This window comes from Ascaphus truei, chromosome 1 (assembly GCF_040206685.1).
Source record: "Ascaphus truei isolate aAscTru1 chromosome 1, aAscTru1.hap1, whole genome shotgun sequence".
Taxonomy (NCBI): Eukaryota; Metazoa; Chordata; class Amphibia; order Anura; family Ascaphidae; genus Ascaphus; species Ascaphus truei.
The window spans coordinates 536,577,601-536,599,114 of NC_134483.1; the positions used below are offsets into that span (position 1 = coordinate 536,577,601).

Sequence of the window (21,514 nt, forward strand, 5' to 3'; positions counted from 1 at the left end):
GGCAGGGACACCGGCTCCCCATAACGGGGCCTGTATCTCGGGAAGCAGGGGGTCCCCGAGGCTGAAATGAATGTGGTTTAGCTCAGGAGACCCCCTGCTTCTATACTCTGTTATTAAAATTAACATTAAAACTGTACGATCGCCTGTACGAGGCGCGCGGAGGCTGTGGGAAAGAGGGCGCTTTCCCTGGCCATGGTGGACAGGCTGTGGGGGCGTTCCTAGGGGCGTCACGGAACTGGTTCGTCCTCATTCGGCGAACCGGTCACGTGACAGGTCTGTCACGCTGAGAAATCAGTTTAACTGATTTCTCACTCAACATGCTCTTGCGTGCGGACGCCTCCGCACTGCCTGCAGCACCATGGCCGCAGCCTAAGAGCTGTGCAGGGAGATGCAGCGCTCTCCGTGCAGCTCTTCCAGGCAACAGTGGAAGTGTGCGTCAGCACACGAAACGTGCGTAGGGTTGTAGGGCGCCACGACGGTGGCATCATCGAGGGAGGCGGCTCAGCACCCGGAAGTATCCTGTGCCTAAAAAACCAAAGATACATTGTATAAGCGTTTTCCTGCAACTGCACTGTGATTTATTACAATCATTATTGCTGTTCATTGTCTGACGGAGCCACTATTTGTGTCAGCAGGGTACAGTATTTGCAAACACACTTGCCACACATAGATATACACTGTGTCATACATGTTTATGTAACCTTATAGACGCACCAAGGCTGGTAACTCTGAGTAATCTAGTCATGTGGCTGTATCATAGCACCTTCCTGATTATTACCTAACCCATCAGGATCCATACAGGTCAGAGCTCCAAACCCCAGATACTTAAGGAATAACAATGATCTATTTGGTTACATATATATATAGAAGCTGTAAAACCCCTATGTCACTATTTAGCCACTGATTTTTACAACTATCGGTTAGCTAATACCTGAGAGACATCTTTACAGGTTAGCATTACTGCCAGTTATGCAGTTTAGTATGTGATTAGTTTTTATTATGCTATACAAGGCTATATAGTTATTGGAGCTATAGATATAATCATTACCAGTCTATCTAGCTAGTACTTATGGCTATATTATCATACAACTGATGTGATATTAAAAATTGAATTGGACTAATGCTATATATCAGTATCTTTATGTAGTGATGTTAAGTGGGTGGTTTATATTTTTTCTATGTAAGGATCCAGACAAACTCTATTTACCAGTACATTAACTGAGCTGCCTCTGGGGATTTTAACCTATCACTGGAAATATGTTAATCACTTGCGTCGTTTCTACAAATGAATTATTACAATGTTATTATTTTTCTTAACTTTACCGTACTCTCTCTGTCATACTGAGTGAGGGGTTGACTGTTACCCAATCAGTGGGAATATTGGTACAGTATTCCTTCACTTACAAAGTCACAATACATGATATACTACCGTATACTCTGAGTGCTATAAGAAGGGATCTAGTGTAAGCAGCTTGCTTTTCACTTTTTGTTGTTTCCAACCCTTCCAGGCTGCAGTCTAAACAGTTTCAGTGTGATAAGAATTAGGGGGAAATTTAAAAAAAAAGAGAAGTATTGGAATCTTGCATTTTTTTTTAACCGAACTTTAAAAAAAAAGGGGGGGGGGGTTGTTTTCTCAATGAATACCGTTTTGACACATTTTTTTTTATAGTGCGGTAAGACAATGCAAAGTCGCTCGGCAATGCTCTGAATTTATCGAAGTTTAGTGAATAGGCCTCTTTAGTCTTTGTTCAAGTTGTTGGAGCTGTTGCATTTCCACATGGTAAGAGTAAAAATGTGAACTTTAGGAACCTTTTTAAGATTATGATCCCAAACTATTGGAATATGATGGTATGTCCTGAAGGGCTCCATGTTGGATTGTCGTACTCTTGCCTGTTGATTAATCTTCTTTAAATCCAGCACATCTCTGTGGTCCTTTTCTTGAACTTGGGGTACCCAAAGACATGGTTGTACTATGTAGGTGGCGGGAGTTTGGAATCGCATGAACGTTTTTGAATATTTGCCTTGGGAAAATTACATTTCCTCTGAGTATTTTTGCAAACTCTGGGACAGAAATATGGCCAATCTGTAATCGGCACGTAAACAAGCCCTGCGGTCTAAAGACCAGGTTAAATTGTCACCTACAAACGCAGTATCGTGAGAAGGGGCCCTCAAAACATTGTGGTCATATATCCGCCTCCCATCTGAAAAACTGGGGCACATAAACTACACGAGATTTATCAAAGAAACAAATCCTTTTGAAAGCAATATTATCTTTTCCTTTGGGAGATCTTGTGTGGGTTACTCCCCTAGATTGTGAGACCGGGGATACCTCGCGTCTCGTACGAGGGTTTCTTTCCATAGCACATTTACTTTCCCATGGAGGATATCGGAAAATGCTGGTTTGCCTGGAAACGCATTTGAATTGCCAGGGTACATCTGACCTGTAGGAAATATCTTTTTGAGGAGCGACGTGCCTGGGTAAAGCTTTGCCTTCTATTCCATGGCAAAAATCTCCCATTTCCTTTTTACCGTTGAATATTTTGCAAAGTAAATCACATGCATGTTCAGTGGCACGCACTTGCACTTTTTCTCCCATCACGACGGTGTTTGAGATGGATACTGTTTTTCTATTAGCAATAATCAATCAATTGCCAATCTGTATGCTGACGCACCCAGTCCACTAGGGGTTTGTGTAAGGAGGTAGTCAAATGTAATGTTCTAAAGGCTCGACAGTAAATCATTCAGGAAGGCTTTGTCTCAGTATAGAAATGCATCCTGCCTCTCGCAAGCAGGGAAAGGCGCAGGATGGAAATAACGGTTACAAAGAAATATATGAAAGCAATCGAATGTATACATTACTACGGGATTCTCATCATATTAGTCATGCATTAGGGCAACACCGCTAATGAATATTATCATTTAAATAGCTCACTAGAGTTTATTCTTCTACCTCTAATTATTTTCTAACGGGAGAAAGCTGGTTTGATAGTTTCTCTCTCATTGCCTGGTCTAACCAAAATATATTACCCATCTTTGTATTGTATTGTATGTCTTTATTTATATAGCGCAATTAATGTACATAGCGCTTCACAGCAGTAATACATGTGGTAATCAAATAAATAATAGATAATATAAATAACAGACCATGGGAATAAGTGCTTTAGACATTAAGGAAGAGGAGTCCCTGCTCCGAGGAGCTTACAGTCTAATTGGTAGGTAGGGAGAACGTACAGAGACAGTAGGAGGGAGTTCTGGTAAGTGCGTCTGCAGGGGGCCAAGCTTTATGTAATATGTGTCCAGTATTATCCACAGTACTATTCATATGCTTCTTTAAGCAAGTGTGTCTTAAGTTGGGTCTTAAAGGTGGATAGAGAGGTTGCTAGTCGGGTACTGAGGGGAAGGGCATTCCATAGGTGTGGTTTTGACCTTGATTTACCAGCTCCCAGCTCTGTTGCATCCTTGTCTTTGTGCTACATTCCAGTCGTCCTACTGAAACACATTGCAGACCCGAGGGGCCCTATGAACATGTTGGAATACTAGTGTAAGCTCTTCTGCACTAGAAATGACTGATACTGGGCTAAAGCAATCACTGCAATCAGCGGAGGATTTAAAAATCCACCGCCCCCCAGGCACTTACCTGTTGCGGCCGCCTCCTTACCTGCCGCCCCCCTGAACCTCTGCGTAAAATTACGTGGCGGACGTCACCAACATAATGCTGCGCGGTGTCACGTAGCCATGGAAACGCAACATAATTTGGCGCTGCAAGGTTGCGTTGCCATGGTAAGGAGACGCTGTGGCATTACATTGGTGACATTCGTGGCGTCGTTTGACGCCGTGGTTCAGGAGGAGGAGGAGGGCTGCAGCAAAGAGGCGGCTGCAATAGCTATGTGACTTCACACCAGGCCCGAGTGCGCGGCAAAAGTATGTAGGGAACACTCTCCTATCCACAGCTTGTACTTTTCTAACGTGAACATAACATATATTGTATATCATACCAATTTACTGAATTTTCATACTGTTTGGGCCACCGTAGTTGCGTTTTTTTAATATATGTTAACTGGAAGAAATTCTTCTCAATTCTCCTCACTTCTCCTCACTTTTAAAGCTTTACACTCTTCTGCCCCTCCTTACATCTCAGCCCTAATTTCTCGTTATGCACCATCCAGACTCTTGCGTTCTTCTCAAGGATGTCTTCTTTCTACCCCCTTTGTATCTAAAGCCCTCTCCCGCCTTAAACCTTTTTCACTGACTGCCCCACACCTCTGGAATGCCCTTCCCCTCAGTACCCGACTAGCACCCTCTCTATCCACCTTTAAGACCCACCTTAAGACACACTTGCTTAAAGAAGCATATGAATAGCACTGTGGATAATCATGGACACATGATACATAAAGCTTGGCCCCCTGCAAAAGCACTTACCAGAACTCCCTCCTACTGTCTCTGTACGTTCTCCCTACCTACCAATTAGACTGTAAGCTCCTCGGAGCAGGGACTCCTCTTCCTTAATGTTACTTTTATGTCCGAAGCACTTATTCCCATGATCTGTTATTTATATTATCTGTTATTTATTTGATTACCACGTGTATTACTGCTGTGAAGCGCTATGTACATTAATGGCGCTATATAAATAAAGACATACAATACAAAATAAAAATGTGTCCATCCCTTTCTGATTTGATATCTTACTACCTAACTCTGGGTGGGTGTTCCTCTCCTATCCACGTATGCCCGTATTATTTACCTTGGGGCAATGATGATGTTAATCGTAAAATCAAGTTGTTAACTTTCGTGCACATACTTACAGCGTCCATACGCCGTGCTTTGTGTTGTGATCTCAATCCAAAAACGATCAGATGAGTTCAAAAGCGTTTATAATCCAAGTACTGTACCTGGATGAGTACAAATAAAGGTCGCAGGTTCCAAGTCTTTGGTTGTTTGTCCTGTCTGGCACGCCGACAAGCGCTCTATGTCACGGACCCGAATCGCTTTGCGCCGTGACAATTGTAACCGTCTTAGTTTACAGTCATCAGAAAGCACATGACTCCATTAACTTTGTTCTTCAATTACCTCGCACAAACTCTTCTGGGGATCACATTGCATCAAAATATTAAGTATCATTCATAGAGGCCACAATATTCAGTAGTACCCTACTTTTCTTTTTGCAGGCAGGAGATTCATTTCCGTTAACATCTTCTTACTACCACGGCACACGATGTATACCAATACAAAGATTGTATTGTACGTCTTTATTTATATAGCGCCATTAATGTACATAGCGCTTCACAGTAGTAATACACAGGGTAATCAAATAAATAACAGATAATATAAATAACAGATCATGGGAATAAGGGCTTCAGACATAAAAGTGACATTAAGGAAGAGGAGTCCCTGCCCCGAGGAGCTTACAGTCTAATTACAGTCTAATTCTAGATTAAAAGAACTTCAGTTAAAACCATGAAAATGATCGGATTAAGAAGTACTGTAGAGCGAAATCAGAATTTGCAGTGAGATTAATGGCAAAAAGGCCCCTCAGACCATGTTAATTGTGCATCCCTGTGTAATTCATGTCCGATACTTGTGATTATAGTAGTATCATGTGGAACTTTAACTTGTCAGTATCAGCAATGCCCTGCAACTTCCTTTCCAGTTGAACAGTAGCATTAACATGAACCAATCCCTCAAATTTTCTGAAATTCCCAATTGTAACACAGGATTTAAATCCATGATCAACCTAGATCAGGGGTGCTCAACTCCCTCCCAACAGGTCAGGTTTTCAGGATATCCCTGCTTCAGCACTGGTGGCTCAATCAGAGGCTCAGTCTTGCAGGGATATCCTGAAAACCTGACCTGTTGGGAGGGCTTGAGGACTGGTTTTGAGCACCACTGCCCTAGACCATGAAAAATCAGAGACCCATTTTGAATGTGAGGTAATGTAAGATATAGACCAGACTGATAGAATGGTTTGTATACTTAATGTAGCAACACCTCAAACGTAATTGGTTGCCCTTAGGATCTCAGCAGCTATTGAATTGATCAGCTATGCCCAGACTTTCTCCTCCTAATATAGAAGCCATATTTGTGCTTTATATGTGGGCATGCCAAAATTGACAATCGTGCAAAGATTTTGCCTGAAATGAAGTGTACAGTATGTGGTGCAATTGGGGTGTTAAACATTTCGATAGGGTTTAAGTCCGGACTTTAACTAAGCCATTCTCGTGGAATTTCTTTTTCTGCAGCCATTATTTTGTAGATCTGCTGTTATTTTTTGGCTCATTGTCTTGTTGCACGTCCCACTTTCGCTTCAGCTCATGGACTTATGACCTGACATTCGCCTCTAGAATCTTCTGATGCAGTGCAGAATTCATGGTTGTATCAGTGATGCTTTACGTCCAGGTCCTGAGGCAGCAAAGCAACCCCAAATTATCATACTTCCACCACCATGCTTGATGGTTGGGATGAGGTTCTTCTGTTCGAATGCAATGTTTTGTTTTCATAAAAAATAAAATTTCTAATGAAGGCCAAAAAGTTCTACCTTTGACGCGTCTGTCCAGAGAACATTGTTCCAAAAGTCTTGTGGCTCATCTATGTGCTCTTTGGCCAACTTCAGGTGGCAGCAATGTTCTTCCAAGAGAGCAGTGGTTTCCTCCTGGCTATCCTTCCTTGAACACCATTCTTGTTCAGTCTTTTTCTGATAGTCGAGTCATGAACAATCACATTAGCCAAGGTGAGAGTGGCCTGCAGATCCTTGGATGTTACTCTAGAGTTCTGTGTGACATCGTTGATGATTTGCCGGTTTGTTTTTGGAGAGAGTTTGGTAGGACGACTATTCCTGGGTAGAGTGACACTGTTCTTGAACTTTCTCCGTTTGTAGACTATCTTTAGAAATGGTTTTGAACTCTTTCTAGACTGATGATCATCAATAACTGCTTTTCTGATGTCATGCCACAATAAAAAGAAATCTGAGGACCTGTTTCCAGATACCTATTTGGTGAAGACCCAAGCTCACAAAGTTTCTATCTTTATATAGGTGGGGCCTCCCAAACTCACCCCTGAAGATCTACACAATTATTTAAACACCTGATTCTAATTATCCCCTTTAATTTAGCTGATTAAACCAGGGTTGCACATACCCTGCACAAAAAACAAAACTGTGCGCTACTACCTAACTACCTATAAAGTTTAAATGTATAAATATATACAGTGCAGTGACTATACCATCAATTTAGTGATAAAAAATGTATAAAAAATTAAACCACAACTCCCACAGTGAGGTAGTTAAACATTAAATAATAAGTGCCACATAACCGTGTTGGGGATAATGGCGTCTGCAGCTGTAAACGCAGGGGTGGCTCAGCACCCCACACACACTAAGAGAAGGGAAACAAAAGAACCCTGACTCTTAAATACTCATTGATTTGTCTAATTCATACATCATTTTGTTTCAAAAGACCTAGAATTGGTTAATATGAACCCTATTGGATGTTTAAGAAAAGACTGGTTTGATTCAAGAAGGTGATCATGGAAAAACGAATTTCTATAATAGAACTATATAGTTTATCACAAACTTTTCTCACCACTGTATGTCAGTCTTTCTGTCTGAATTCCAGCGCTAAATCTTGATGTTAAAGTGAATACAAATAAATAACCTAAATCAATAAGTGGTAAATATTATTAATAATTATTATTATTTCATGTATAAAGTCCCTCCCCATATAGAGTTGCCTCTCAATAGCCAATAAGGGAGTAAATACAATAACAGGAATTTAGGTGATGGGTGGAATTAGCAGCTTGTAATTTGCACAAAGCCAAATCCAAAATGCTGGATACAAACAGGAGAAAAATAGAAGCGCTTAACTCAAATTAACATATGAAATACATTTAACATCGTATTGACTTATGTGAACAATTGTAAACATAATAAGGCAAGAATATATGTGGAACACAGATGCAAAGATTGGAGCGCGTCTCCCAGGAAGCACATGCGGGGTAGAATAAACACAATTAGCGCAATTCTGTGATTTAAGGTTTGTATTCTGAGGTAGAAGGGTAATAGTTGCACTCACATGTTAGCGGGATAACCCAGGCATGTATTGCACTTAAACCCGGAAATCAGCAGTTAGACTTTGGGAATATGACATCATGCCTCAGAATAGAAGGGATATCTTATACCCAATGGTGGTGAAAGGGTGTCCAGGATCACTTAAGGCTTGTGGGTATATCAGAAATCCTCTCCAGTGAGTTTAGAGAGAAGGAAAATGGACATAGTGCTAGTATTCTTTTAATAACAATTAAAAAGAGTAAACATAGGGTTAAACGCACATGCTACAGGTAAAAAAAATAGGCATTGAGAGCGCCCAGGGTCACAGCGCGGCCAATTCTCCGATCCGGGTTCCTCCTCCACATCTGGGACAGGGAGGTCACAGCAGTGGCAAATCCAGCCCACCTAGTTTCACAATTGAACGGCTTCCTCGGGGGCATCAGTACTGATACTGAACTCAAAAGTCTGAACCAAAAATAATAAAATCAATTAAAACAAAGAGAGGCTGGTATAGCACTAGGAACACAAAACAATACTGTGGGACGTCAGCTGTAGTAATGATACTTAATAATCACAGTTATACTATTGAATTAACTGTGTTTACAGGTGGCTCCCATCAATTCAACTGATGCGTCCTAGATAAGTGATACAATCCAAGCTCCCCAATCCCTTAACAATGAAATGGTTGTCATGGATGGTCTGGAGAACATATACATATATGTAAAGATTGTAATACTGCCTATCGGTAGCTCAAAGCGCAATGCTCAGGACCAAACAGACCTCTCTGATGTGTTCCTAGTGCTATACCAGCCTCTCTTTGCCTCTCTTTGTTTTTAATGGATTTCATTTTTTTTGGTTCACACTTTTGCGTCTACTCCAATACATACATATTTGCATGATTTAGCATTAATAAAATTATTTTAAACCCGTCTAGGGGTGTCCTCTAAGTGCAACACTATAGGGATTCTTTCTTTCTCTTTAAGTATTTCATGTTTCATATGCCCTGTTAGCACCACCCCCTCACGACATTTGTATTGGAGTTTCTCTAAATTTACAAACACAATTCAAATACCCTCCCTAGCATTTGAGTGGGGTACACACCCACCCTTTTGGGAGATTCTCTATTCCATTACTGATACTGAATTCAGCTTAAACATCCAGAAGGATTCTTGGCGACACAACATTTTGAATGTCAGACCCTGGTAGTAAAATGGGGACATGTTCTTTGCCCTTCCGAGATGTCTGGGGACTCCATGTGTAAGTGTCCCATTAATAATAGCCCTTCTGTGTTCCAGAAAATGAACACATAAAGGTCGCTTAGTGCGACCTACGTAATGGAGTCCACAGCTGCAGGTAATGAGCTATGCCGGCGCCTTAAGGAAATAAAATTCTGACCAAATATAGTCCAATCTAGATGGCTGGGATGAATTCCAGGGAAGTGTCCTCAAAGTAATCTCAAACAAACAAACATGTAAGACAACAACATGAACGAGAAAAAAGAGAAAAAAAAAAGATCATAGTGCAACAAATAACAAATCACTGATATAAAGTATGCTGTTATAGACAGCAGTTTAATAAAAGAAATAAATAGTATATAAAACAACAAACATATGCTTGTTGGGCAAAAACCACTAATAAAGTGATGGCATCCAGTGGGGCTAAAATTGAGACCCTACTTACAGCAAAGCCGATATATAAATGCCTGTAGCTCAAAATCACTCATCGCTCCGGGGCCTGGAGGGAAGATGGTACCGCTCGATCGCCTGTAAACCCTGCACCGCTAGGAAGCTCAAACGCTGAGGCTCCACGCCGCCAGCCACCACACCTGTCTTCAACGCTGATGAGCTCTGGGATAGGAAGCCGCCCAGGCTCAGTGCCGCCGAAGGAATCACAGGGATAGTCACGCAGACCAGAAGGTCTCGCGATAGTCTCTGATGTCACCGCTATGGGCCAGGATGTGGGAGGGGCACACGCAAGTGCTACGGGCTCAGACCGCCCGTTCCTTATAGCCCGTGGCTTTGGCTATCAGGGAGGAAGCCAAAAAGTCTCTGCCAGAGAATAGTCCACCCTACGCGTTTCGTGACGTCAGTCACTTCGTCATGAACATTCCCCTGACGAAGTGACTGACGTCACGAAACGCGTAGGGTGGACTATTCTCTGGCAGAGACTTTTTGGCTTCCTCCCTGATAGCCCGTTCCTTATAGCCAGTGGCTTTGGCTGTCTGAGCCCGTAGCACTTGCGTGTGCCCCTCCCACATCCTGGCCCATAGCGGTGACGTCAGAGACTATCGCGAGACCTTCTGGTCTGCGTGACTATCCCTGTGAGTCCTTCGGCGGCACTGAGCCTGGGCGGCTTCCTATCCCAGAGCTCATCAGCGTTGAAGACAGGTGTGGTGACTGGCGGCGTGGAGCCTCAGCGTTTGAGCTTCCTAGCGGTGCAGGGTTTACAGGCGATCGAGCGGTACCATCTTCCCTCCAGGCCCCGGAGCGATGAGTGATTTTGAGCTACAGGCATTTATATATCGGCTTTGCTGTAAGTAGGGTCTCAATTTTAGCCCCACTGGATGCCATCACTTTATTAGTGGTTTTTGCCCAACAAGCATATGTTTGTTGTTTTATATACTATTTATTTCTTTTATTAAACTGCTGTCTATAACAGCATACTTTATATCAGTGATTTGTTATTTGTTGCACTATGATCTTTTTTTTTTCTCGTTCATGTTGTTGTCTTACATGTTTGTTTGTTTGAGATTACTTTGAGGACACTTCCCTGGAATTCATCCCAGCCGTCTAGATTGGACTATATTTGGTCAGAATTTTATTTCCTTAAGGCGCCGGTTTATCTGTTTTTACTGTGTTTTTTGGTTTGCGTCACCCATTTTTTTCCAGGCTGCCTTCACCTTTATATTAGGGGTTTAATAATAATTATTAGTTGTCTAGTAGTCACTAATTTTTCATTTTTAATGCATTAGCGCTGTTTCCACTGCCCTTCCCCTATAGGTAATGAGCTATACCGTACTGTCAACTGCGTCCTACATGTTATGTGACCCGGAACCTGACATCTTTCTCCACTTGATGTACAAATATGTGTTTTTTTAATCAGCATGTGTTGACACGTAAGGCACCTTCCTCTATTACATGAGAGACTGTCCATAGGCTCTGAATTAATAATAGTTTGAGAATCAATGATTCTCAATTTTACTAGGGGCTAATGTTTTAAAAACGTTTTTTTTTTTTTTGCCTTGCGGAAAGCTACATTTGGAGTATCTGATCACATGTTGATATTCTGCAATGATTAAGCAATATACTTTTGATCTTTGCTGATTGATTCAATCTTGTGATAAGGATGGATCAAGTTCTCACCCTTTTTATTTGCCTGAGCCTCACTGGTCCTTCCATCACAAATGTTCATTCTAGATGAGTCTAAGAGATCAGATCTATCCAATGATTTGAGCTTTAGTAAAAGCAGTTGCTATTAACTGATGATCATACCCATTAGCGTTAAAAAAAAAATGTCAAGTATAAATTGTGGGACAGTTAGTTCATCACACTTTAACAGATATTTATATTACTCACTTATACTGTATTATGGCAGGGAGCTATTCCTCTTCTCTGCAGCCCTAAATTTCAACATCAGGGCTCTTTATTGAGGCACTTTGAGATATAATGTTATGTGAATTGGTCTTACAAACATACCATCTAATTGCAATAGTATAATATTTATTACCAATATACTTATGCATAGATGTGCCAGTTTCAAGAGTATATTATTCAAGGCTGAGCAAGTTAATAAGTTCTTATGATGATCTGTGTAATCCAATCAGATCATCACCTCTATCAGCCTCCAGTGAGTTAACCAACCAATAGCAACACTTTACACTGCATAAATAATTTACTGCTTCTATGGGGCTCCCCCCCTCTCATTATTGCCTTGAGAAAGCGTTTCTCACGCGAAACGCGCGCGTCGGCTATCACGTGCACGCACATTGTCAGCATCAGCGTGGCAGCATTCAGTATCGCACTGCGATCAGCTGCTAGATTCTGCGAGTGCAAACACTCACTCGAGTAGGAGAACTAGGTGTTCATTCGTCCTCACAGAAAGTGGACACATTACTGAGTATATCTGTATCCCTGCTATCACGCGGTTTTGTCCATTCATGAATATGGACTCAGGCATACTAACAGCCACGCCGTGATGTTTAGAGGGCTTATCAGCTCCAATAGTGATCAGATTTCATTTAGGGGAAACACCCACCGGCTAGTACTGGAGTGCAGAACACTAGCGGTTAACCCATTCATTAATATGGGCTTAGGCATTCACATACTGTAGCCAAACCGCATCTCTAGTGTTTCTGCAACCAGTGTAGTTTGAGTTACATACTCTACGACAGGCATTTCCTATCATCATCTCAAACTACTGTGCAGCAGTTACATCTAATGGGCACAGACAACCGGTTTGCATATGCATGCAGGAACTCATATATATATATATATATATATATATATATATATCACCTCATTGGTTGCTAAGTAATACTCCTTGTAGGAAATTATCTGAATTGATCCTACTTTGTCACAGGGTATTCATTAACCCTACTGGTTCAACCATTGCATATGGGCTGTTACATTTATCACTCAGTGTTTGTACACCCCTTACTGTTGAAGCAACACCTTCATTTCTTAGGTTAACTGTATACCAGTACCTTCATTCGAAACATTGATTTAATTCCACTCAATTGTTTCGTTCATTTTCAATCCAGAGTACATCTAGCACTCGACATAGGATTGTTATGTGTGTGTCCTTCAGTGGATTTTAACCCCCATTCTTTTAAATGATGTACAATAAAATTAATTTTTAATTCATATCACTAAACATTCAGCTTTGGGAATTGAGTGCCTTATTGGGTTTCTAGCTCTCTTTTGTTTTTCCAAGTATAAATTGTTCTAAGAAATCTGTCCCGGATGAACAATTATGCTTCAATCTACTAAACTCTCCATAGGGGATAGTCTGGATCCATTTATGATGATGGTTGCTCCTAGCTTCAAGATGGCTATTGCAAGCTCTAGTGGATCACCCGTTCAAACCATTGCTGCATATAGCGTTCAGATTATTAACTTGAAAAACATTATTTTTCATAGCACTTCTGCAAGAAGAGTGGGAGAGTTGCAGGCTGTCTCGTACAGGGAACCTCTTCCCATACTGTATTCACCAGGATAAAACCGTCCTAAGACCTGTCGTGACTCCTTCCAAAGGTTGTCGTCATTTAATCTCTACCAAGAGATGATTATGCCGTCATTCTGCCCGAATCCTACTAATCCTAAAGGGAGATTTCGTCATTTTAACGTAGTAAGGTATCGGAGGGCATACTTACTCAGAATTATCGAATACAGAAAATCAGACCGGCTGTTTATACACCCAGAGTGTGCTAGAAGGGGGCAGCAAGTCTCAAGGGCCAGCATATCGTGATGGATTACTTCATGCATCAAATCGGCTACAACTTTTAGAACAAACACGCCCCGCAGGGAATAAAGGCGCCCTCGACCAGAGCACTCTCTGCACCATGGGCATTCAAAGCCTTAGCATCTCCGACACAGATCTGTGAAGCTGCGCTCTGATCTTCATTTCACACCTTTGTGAAATACCACAAGCTGGATGTTCGCCGCTCAGATGAAGCAAGCTTAGGCAGAAAGTTTCTGCAAGCGATTATACATTGAATAAACGGTTTCTTTTTTTGTATTGTGTAAGTTCTGGTATGTCCCAATTACTACCCACTGCCATGTGGGAACAGGAACAGAGAAGATTTATTCAGCTTATTGTACGTTTCTTTTCCTGTGCTCCGCTAATGGCAATTAGTGCAGTAGAGGGAAATAAAATGACAGTAAGATGAGTACATTTTCTCTTTCTCCCAGGCTTGCGTTCTGCATCCTAACGGGACTGTCTGTACGGTCGGTATGTCTGTTCACCCTTGATCTTGGGACGCATAATACAAAAGGTAATAAATCATCCCAATTACTGTTACTAGCATGGCAGGTTTTAGTCCGCTCTTTAGCGAGCCGTTCATCCTTCCCACAAGCCCTCCTGTCTGGGGGTGGTATGGAATATGAAAAGTCCAGGGCACATCCACCTCTTTCATGCCACTTTTACCCACCATAACTTCATTAAGGTGTGGTTGAAACCTATCACAGCTTCAAATTGCGAGGCCAGTTTAACCAACCTCCCACTGATGAGACCCAAAAGGTCGAAACCGCTGTCTGTGAGTGGGTTTGCTGGCTATGCACTTTAATCCAGGCTGTGCTGGAAAGATGTGAAATGTGGCAGGCATGAGCTGTTGAAATAAATTTGAAGCAAAAAATGACGCTGTTCATTTGCATGTCATTTCCCAGAATTCCTTGCTGCAGTGGAAGCATTGTATGCTAGGAAATAATGGTAAGAAGCGGGTTGCAGACCTGTCTGAGACATGTGAACATATTCACATGTGATTTTTATTTGCTGTATGATGTAATTCACAAACTCTCCTCCGTTATCTGACTCCGTTGTAGCTGGCACACCCGCGGTGCAGAAAATCCTTCACAAGACTTTTGGCAGTTCTGCCTGCAGATTGGCCAGGAGTGGGGAAAGAATTGTATTTTTACATGTAGTGGTTGGCAATATGCCTACAAAATCAATGTGTTATTCGTGCCCTGAGAATATCTCTCATACTGTAAGCGTACCTCTTGTTAGCGGTCTAGCTGTGGCTCGTTTTGCACATGTATGACACCTGTTAATGTGATTCTGCACATGCTTGCATATTGTAGACCACCACTCCAATTTATGAACACCGTTTCCTATCATTTACGATGTCCGACTTCGAGCCATGTACCCATGTTGGTAACTAGTATCTCAAATGTGAGGGCACTATTCAGACCCAATTGTTAGACCCCATGTGCCAGAATGTCATTAATTATCTTTAAGGGTTCTTTTCCCAAACGCGGGTCTGTTTTATCCATTCATGCAGACCATTCCAAAACATGCAGCTGGTGTTCTCTCAGATTATTTAATATCTGCCTTTTGAAGTGAAACTTCTTTAGTGGCACCTCATTCCTAATGGGACAAAAATGGATTGTGGGGACAGAAATGAAACGGATGTGACGTCACAGTGCTGGCAGTTGAGGCCAGGCTGTGTTCTGGCAAATCATCGTCGCCGCTCCTAACCATCTTTGTTCCCCCCCACACGGCCGCTTACACGCTCCCCCCCACCTGCTCAACATTTACTCGCCGCCGCCGCAGCTCCTAACGAGCACTGCTCCCACCACCCGCTGAGAAGCGGCGGCGGCGCCGCTCCCCCTCAAAATGTAATCGCCGCTACTCCTAACGCTCCCCCACACCGGACGCCACGGCTCGGAGACCCGGTACCGGACCGCAGCCCGAGGAGATACAGCCAATCCTAACTGCCGCCGTTCCCCGCCCATTGATATGCCGCGCATGCACGGTAGTCATGGTGACGCTCAAGACGAGTGGCTCTCCTCACTGGGACACTGCAGCCCACACTGCTCCCCGGGGCCCTATGCAGGCCCTGATCTCCCGCGGCTTCTCCTCCCGGTGCATGCCTGTGTCCCTGCTGACCTCCCCTGGCCGAGGCATGGAACGGCTCCTGCTCCCGTATCGGGGGGGGGGGAGGGTGGTTGAGTGCGCTGCTTTCCCCACAGCACCATCAGCCGGCTCCAGCTGACGATGACGCGCTGCCCCCCTCCCCCCGCCGACACTGCCTCCATCGCCTCTGTGCCGCAATCTGGTAGGCTGAAAGGGGCTGGGGGGTGGACAAGTGTGCTGGGGGGAGTCAGGAGAGAGGGGGATGGGAAAGGATAAGGGTGCTGGGGGGAGTCAGGAGAGGGGAGGCATGGAAAGGATAAGGGTGCTGGGGGGAGTCAGGAGAGGGGGGGCAGGGAAAGGATAAGGGTGCTAGGGGGAGGACAAGTGTGCTGGGGGGAGTCAGGAGGAGGGGGAGTCAGGAGAAGGGATGGGGGGCAGGACACACACAGACACACACACACACACTGACTGACACACATACACACACACACACACACACTGACTGACACACATACACACACACACACACTGACTGACACACATACACTGACTGACATACACACACACACACACACTGACTGACACACACACACACTGACTGACACACATACACACGCACACACACTGACTGACACACATACACACACACACTGACTGACACACATACACACACACACTGACTGACACACACACACCCCAGTGATGCGCTGAACACCGCCCCTGAATGATGTGCCTATTCCCCCCCACCCCCCGTGAGCTCCCCCACCCCCACCCCCCGTGAGCTCCCCCACCCCCCATGAGCTCCCCCACCCCCCCCCCCCCGTGAGCTCACCCCCCCCCGTGAGCTCCCCCCCCCATGAGCTCCCCCCCGTGAGCTCTCCCCCCCGTGAGCTCTCCCCCCCGTGAGCTCTCCCCCCCCGTGAGCTCTCCCCCCCCGTGAGCTCCCCCCCCCCCCCCCGTGAGCTCTCCCCCTCGTGAGCTCCCCCACCCGCTCAACATCCATGATGCTGGTACTGCTGCCAATAAACACGACCCCGCCAATCAAATGTACTCATGCTCTAAACAGTAATAATATTATTGTTACTTTATATGTTGCTGACAACACACAAAAAAGTTTCACTTACTATGCGCGTGCACAGCACACACAGCTTTTTTTTAGTATCTGGGCAGGTTCGTACAGCAATAGGGGTTAAACTATCCTTTTCACATGGACGACTGACTTGAGCAGCTCTTTTTGGCCTCCATGCCAAAAAGTTACCGTATGACATACTGAATCTTTCTGAGACATTTAAATTTTGAGTTTTGCCCTATCCTGAAGATCTGACACAACCTGATCTCTTCACAGAAAATTGTTTAAAAGTATAGGGGTGCCATCAGTAGACGGGCACTGATTTATTTTCGAAAACTGCAGGAAGACAACTGCACCTGTGACTACATACTGTACATGGAATCCGTTACAGTCGAATTACATCCTCCTTTGCCTATCTTGTCCCGCAGTAATGTTAGCAGAGCAGCCGCTTCTGCAAACCCAGCACCTGCATTCTTACAATCCACAACCAATTTCTCGCATCAATACAGCAACAAGGTTCACTTGTTACACCGGCCTGAGTCCCCTCATGAAACGATGGATGTTTCACAGGCTGCAGTGTGGACTGGCATTCATGGGCTGTTCCAGAAATCAACAGGCCTAGCGTTGAAATGTGTGGTTATTCTAACAGCGCCACAGTGATATGATCTGTGAGCAGTGTAACTATCCATCTCATTGCTGACATAGCCTAGAGAAACATTATGTTTACTCTGCAGGAAGAGGGGCTTATGTGATCTTAAAATAATATTTTGTCCCCATAAAAGGTATTTCATATGCTGTATTGGCCAGTGGAACGCAAGACCAATCTTTTAACAACTGCCAAATTGCAAACATTGTGTAAATACATTAATAAGCTCAAGATGTACTGTAATGCCACTTGTTTTTCCCCCTCAACCTTTATTATTCTTACATTTGTTGGATAGTAAAGTTGACAATATATTCTAAATAATTAAATGCGATCACATCCCAAAATGTATACTTTCCCCCCCCCCCTTTAACATGTACAGTGTTTATTCAAACTCCTACGGAAATAAAGATTAACAAAGCAGCTGATTCACGTTTCTGCAAGAAAAAAAAACTATAACTGAGTGTCCTTTTTTTATCCTTTTACAATGAAAATACATTTAATTTCTCTCCAAAAAGTTAAAACAAAAGACTAATTTAAAACGACATTTGAGTTCTATCCAATTCCTTACTGAGTATTATTGTGGGCTTTTTATAAGCAACACACCACTGAAACATTAGGGAACTAAAGGTTATATCGTAATTCATGTGTTTATGAACCACACAGATGTGTGGATACAATGCAGGTGGGGGCTTGGTGCTGCTGTGGGCATAATCTGTGATTTTATATAATTGCGCTCTGGTTTCTGATAATGAACCTGCTACTTAACTCCATCTGTTCTTTATTGTGGCCTCGTGTAAATGGTACTCTACAAACCACCACAAGCTCCAACCTCCTGGCCCACACCCAATGTAATTACACACCCTGGACTACGCGAAAGCCTGGCATTGTCTACGGAATGTAGGTGGAGAGCTCTGAAAACCAGCACACCTAATGCCACTCATTCTAATGGCGAACATCGCAACTTTGCAGCATACAATTACTCACATTTCTCTTTATACTGTCACTCTCATTAGCAGGGGATATTGAACTCAACCCAGGACCTCATAATGCCCCTTTTAAATTCCAAAAAGGGCTCTCTGTCGCCCATATACTTAATCGAAGCCCACTGCCCAAACTAGATGAACTAAAGTCATCATTCTCACCGAAACATGGCTAATTCCTAAAACACTTGATGCATCCGTCTCTGTTCAGGGATACTCCATTTTTAAGAAAGATAGGTCAGAGAGGAGGAGGGGTTCAATTTTATATTGAATGCGTCTTTCTATTTTTATGCTGCTAAATTGTCCCCCAAGCCCACCTCTCTTGAAATCCTAGTTGGTAATTACCTCCCCTTCTCTAAGCCTATTCTTATTGCTGGCATCTACCTCCCCGCCCCTAAACTCCCACTACAATCCCTGATTGATATCACTAATTTTTGTTGGCACAATTTCCTGTTTGAATATGAAGAGTGAGCTCTTAGTTCTTGGGGGTTTCAACCTCAATTGACTTTACCATAAAAACAACAAAATCTGCACACCATTCTAGTCACTAAATTTAACCCAACTAATTTCCCAACTCGCACAGACAAAACTAAAAACCTGATGCACATTCCTTGCTACAGTAGATTGGATTCTATCCTCTTGTCCCAACAGAATCCAATCCTCTGGTAATCTACCTGACATTTAAGTGACGATGCAATAATGTACTGTGTAAGGAAAATCAAACCACCCAAGTCCAGCCCTAAAGTTCTACTCACTAGAACATTTAGAAACTTTAACCCACAACTGATCTTGGTACAGAATCAACCTGATACCTGACCCCAATTCTGAGCTTGATTATTTTCTTAAAACTCTGTGATACCCATGCCCCACTATACAGAGTAGGAGTACAGGGGGCCCACCTTCCATGTGTTACAACCGACCTTATTGCTCTTTACCATCTTAGGGATGCCTTGTGGAACAGATAAAGTAACTGCCACTACCAAGGATCTTAACCAACAACAACTTTAATACATGGACAAGTCAAACAAGACTAGCAAAAGCCCAATATTACTCTGACAATCTTTACCAAAATACATAAAATTCAGCAAACTTCTGGAAGGTCATAAACCATATATTCCAACCTTCCAGCCATCAACAACCATCTAATATCAAAAAGTATGATACTACCCTGACAACTCCCACTGACATTGCAAACGCGTTCCATTAATACTTTGTGGGGTGTGATACATCCCTAATATAAAAGTGCAATCCTAACTACAGAACAATCATGAAACTTAACCTGTGAGAACCTCTATAGCCTCACATTAAAACTAAACAGCCAATGTGGACCTGACCTAGTGCAATCAAAGTTCCTACGTCTCGGTCTCCCAGTCATTGCCATACCGCTTCCCTCCCTCATCTCTATTTTGTCTTCAGGCCATATCCCACAGATCTGGAAATCTGCCAGTACTATCCTAGTCTTCAAAATTGGGGGCAAAAACACAATTAAAGACCATTTGGACTTTTCCCAATGCTATCCAAAGTCATGGAAAAATGTGTCCACTCCCAATTAAACGATTTACTATAGCTATACCGAAGCAAATTTCCTTAGCCAACTGCAATCTGCTTTCGCCCAAACCACTCCACGGTAACTATCCTCTTTAAAGTTTGCAATGAGATCCAGTGTGGAATGGAACTGGGACAACTTACTGGTGCCTAGATTTTGTAAAGGCTTTTGATACTGTTGATCATGTTATCTTGTTAAACAAGCTTCAGTGCTCTGGAATAGGGGAACCTGATTTCACTCATACCCATAGGTAAATCCCAGTATGTGTCTATCTCGGGCTCCAACTCCAACCCTATGGATGTCACCTGTGGGTCCTTTTGCAGATAGAAGGGGAGCGCAAATCAATCGGTGGTATATGAAAAAATAAAAATACAATATAGTGCAACAATGTTGATGATATTTATTTGCGTTGAAGATTGCTTTGAATTCGAGACTCAATCTTTCAAAAAATATAATGCATCTCCATAACTATGGCAAAATCAATGGTGCGAGATGTCCTGTGGATCAGTCCTCTCTCAATGGTGTGGTGTCACTCAGGTCGCTGTATGGACAGTGGTACATAGATGTAAAACAAGAGACCAAACATAGTGCAACCCAATAATGATAATATCATCTGCTTTATCTAATAAAAAGGCATATGGATGTACACTTACATCATAAAATCATATAGTGAGCAAGTAATAAAAGCGAATACTGCTCTCTGATTCTCACCACCCTCCTCAGCTCAGATCTCTCTCCCGTCGCCTCACTTCCGGTTTCATTGCTACAATCCTGCTGACCCCACCTGTACCTGATTGCACCCGTGATCCTCCTGCATCGTAGACCGGAAGCGCGCCACGCGGAGGAATGGAAGACTAGGACCTCCCCTCAAGGCGAAGCAACAGCTGCATCTGTTAAACAGATCACAGTTCACTTTTGTCCTAGGAATGTGCGTACAGAGGCAATACAATTTGCATTGTTTTTATTGTGACCTGCCATCATTTTTCATCAGACAAGTATAAGTATTTGTAAAAAGTAGAAAACAGAGCGGCACTGCAATGGTCTTCATGAAAGGTGGGTTTATTGAGCAGCGATCGATGTTTGAGAAGCGGACTGCAACGTCGATCACTGCTCAATAAACACACCTTTTATTTAGAAGACCATTATAGTGCCGCTCTGCTCTCTACTTTGTACCTTAGACTTGGTCGGTGTCCGTACCGAGCACCGTGCGCTGGGACTGCGCACTCGCGGCAGTAGGGTTTTATTTGCAAGTGCATCTTCCCCTTGGATTAAGTATTTGTAAAACCATTTTTTAATTTTTTTTTACCTTTTTAATGTCTCCATGGTATCTAGATGCTTTGAAGTATTTATTCGATCTTTCCTTATTCTCTATTTTGATAAAACTGTTTGTAAGCTATTATATATGCAAGGAGATGGCTCATTCAGCGTCGCACCCTTTTGGTGGTGATTGGGCTAATGATGGCAGCATAATTAGTTTAAGGAGAAAATGAGAGAACAATAATTACCAGATAACATGGTTATGCGCTTCTTTAAAACCCAGACTGTGCGGAAAAGCTGTGTAACACAGCAGTCCTAAACTCACAGGGTTCCATGTTAAAATGGATGAGAAGTAAAGAGTGGCTCACTGTGAGTGCCCATTTGCATGTCATTACCCAGAATCCCTGGC

At 43.1% G+C, this 21,514-nt stretch overlaps 1 protein-coding gene across 4 annotated transcripts in view; it reads left to right on the top strand.

Moving 5' to 3' along the window:
* The window catches only part of ADISSP (adipose secreted signaling protein), a 183,612-nt gene that overhangs the window by 145,669 nt on the left and 16,429 nt on the right, over positions 1 to 21,514 (top strand). The window contains exon 6 of one of the 4 annotated variants that reach the window (XM_075572810.1): positions 20,572 to 20,657. The exons of the other annotated variants lie outside the window; for them this stretch is intronic. Within the exon in view, the coding sequence (XP_075428925.1) occupies positions 20,572 to 20,642 (71 nt within the window). The 3' untranslated portion in view covers positions 20,643 to 20,657. Of the gene's footprint in view, positions 1 to 20,571; positions 20,658 to 21,514 lie in introns of those variants that run through there. 4 annotated transcript variants of the gene reach the window in all.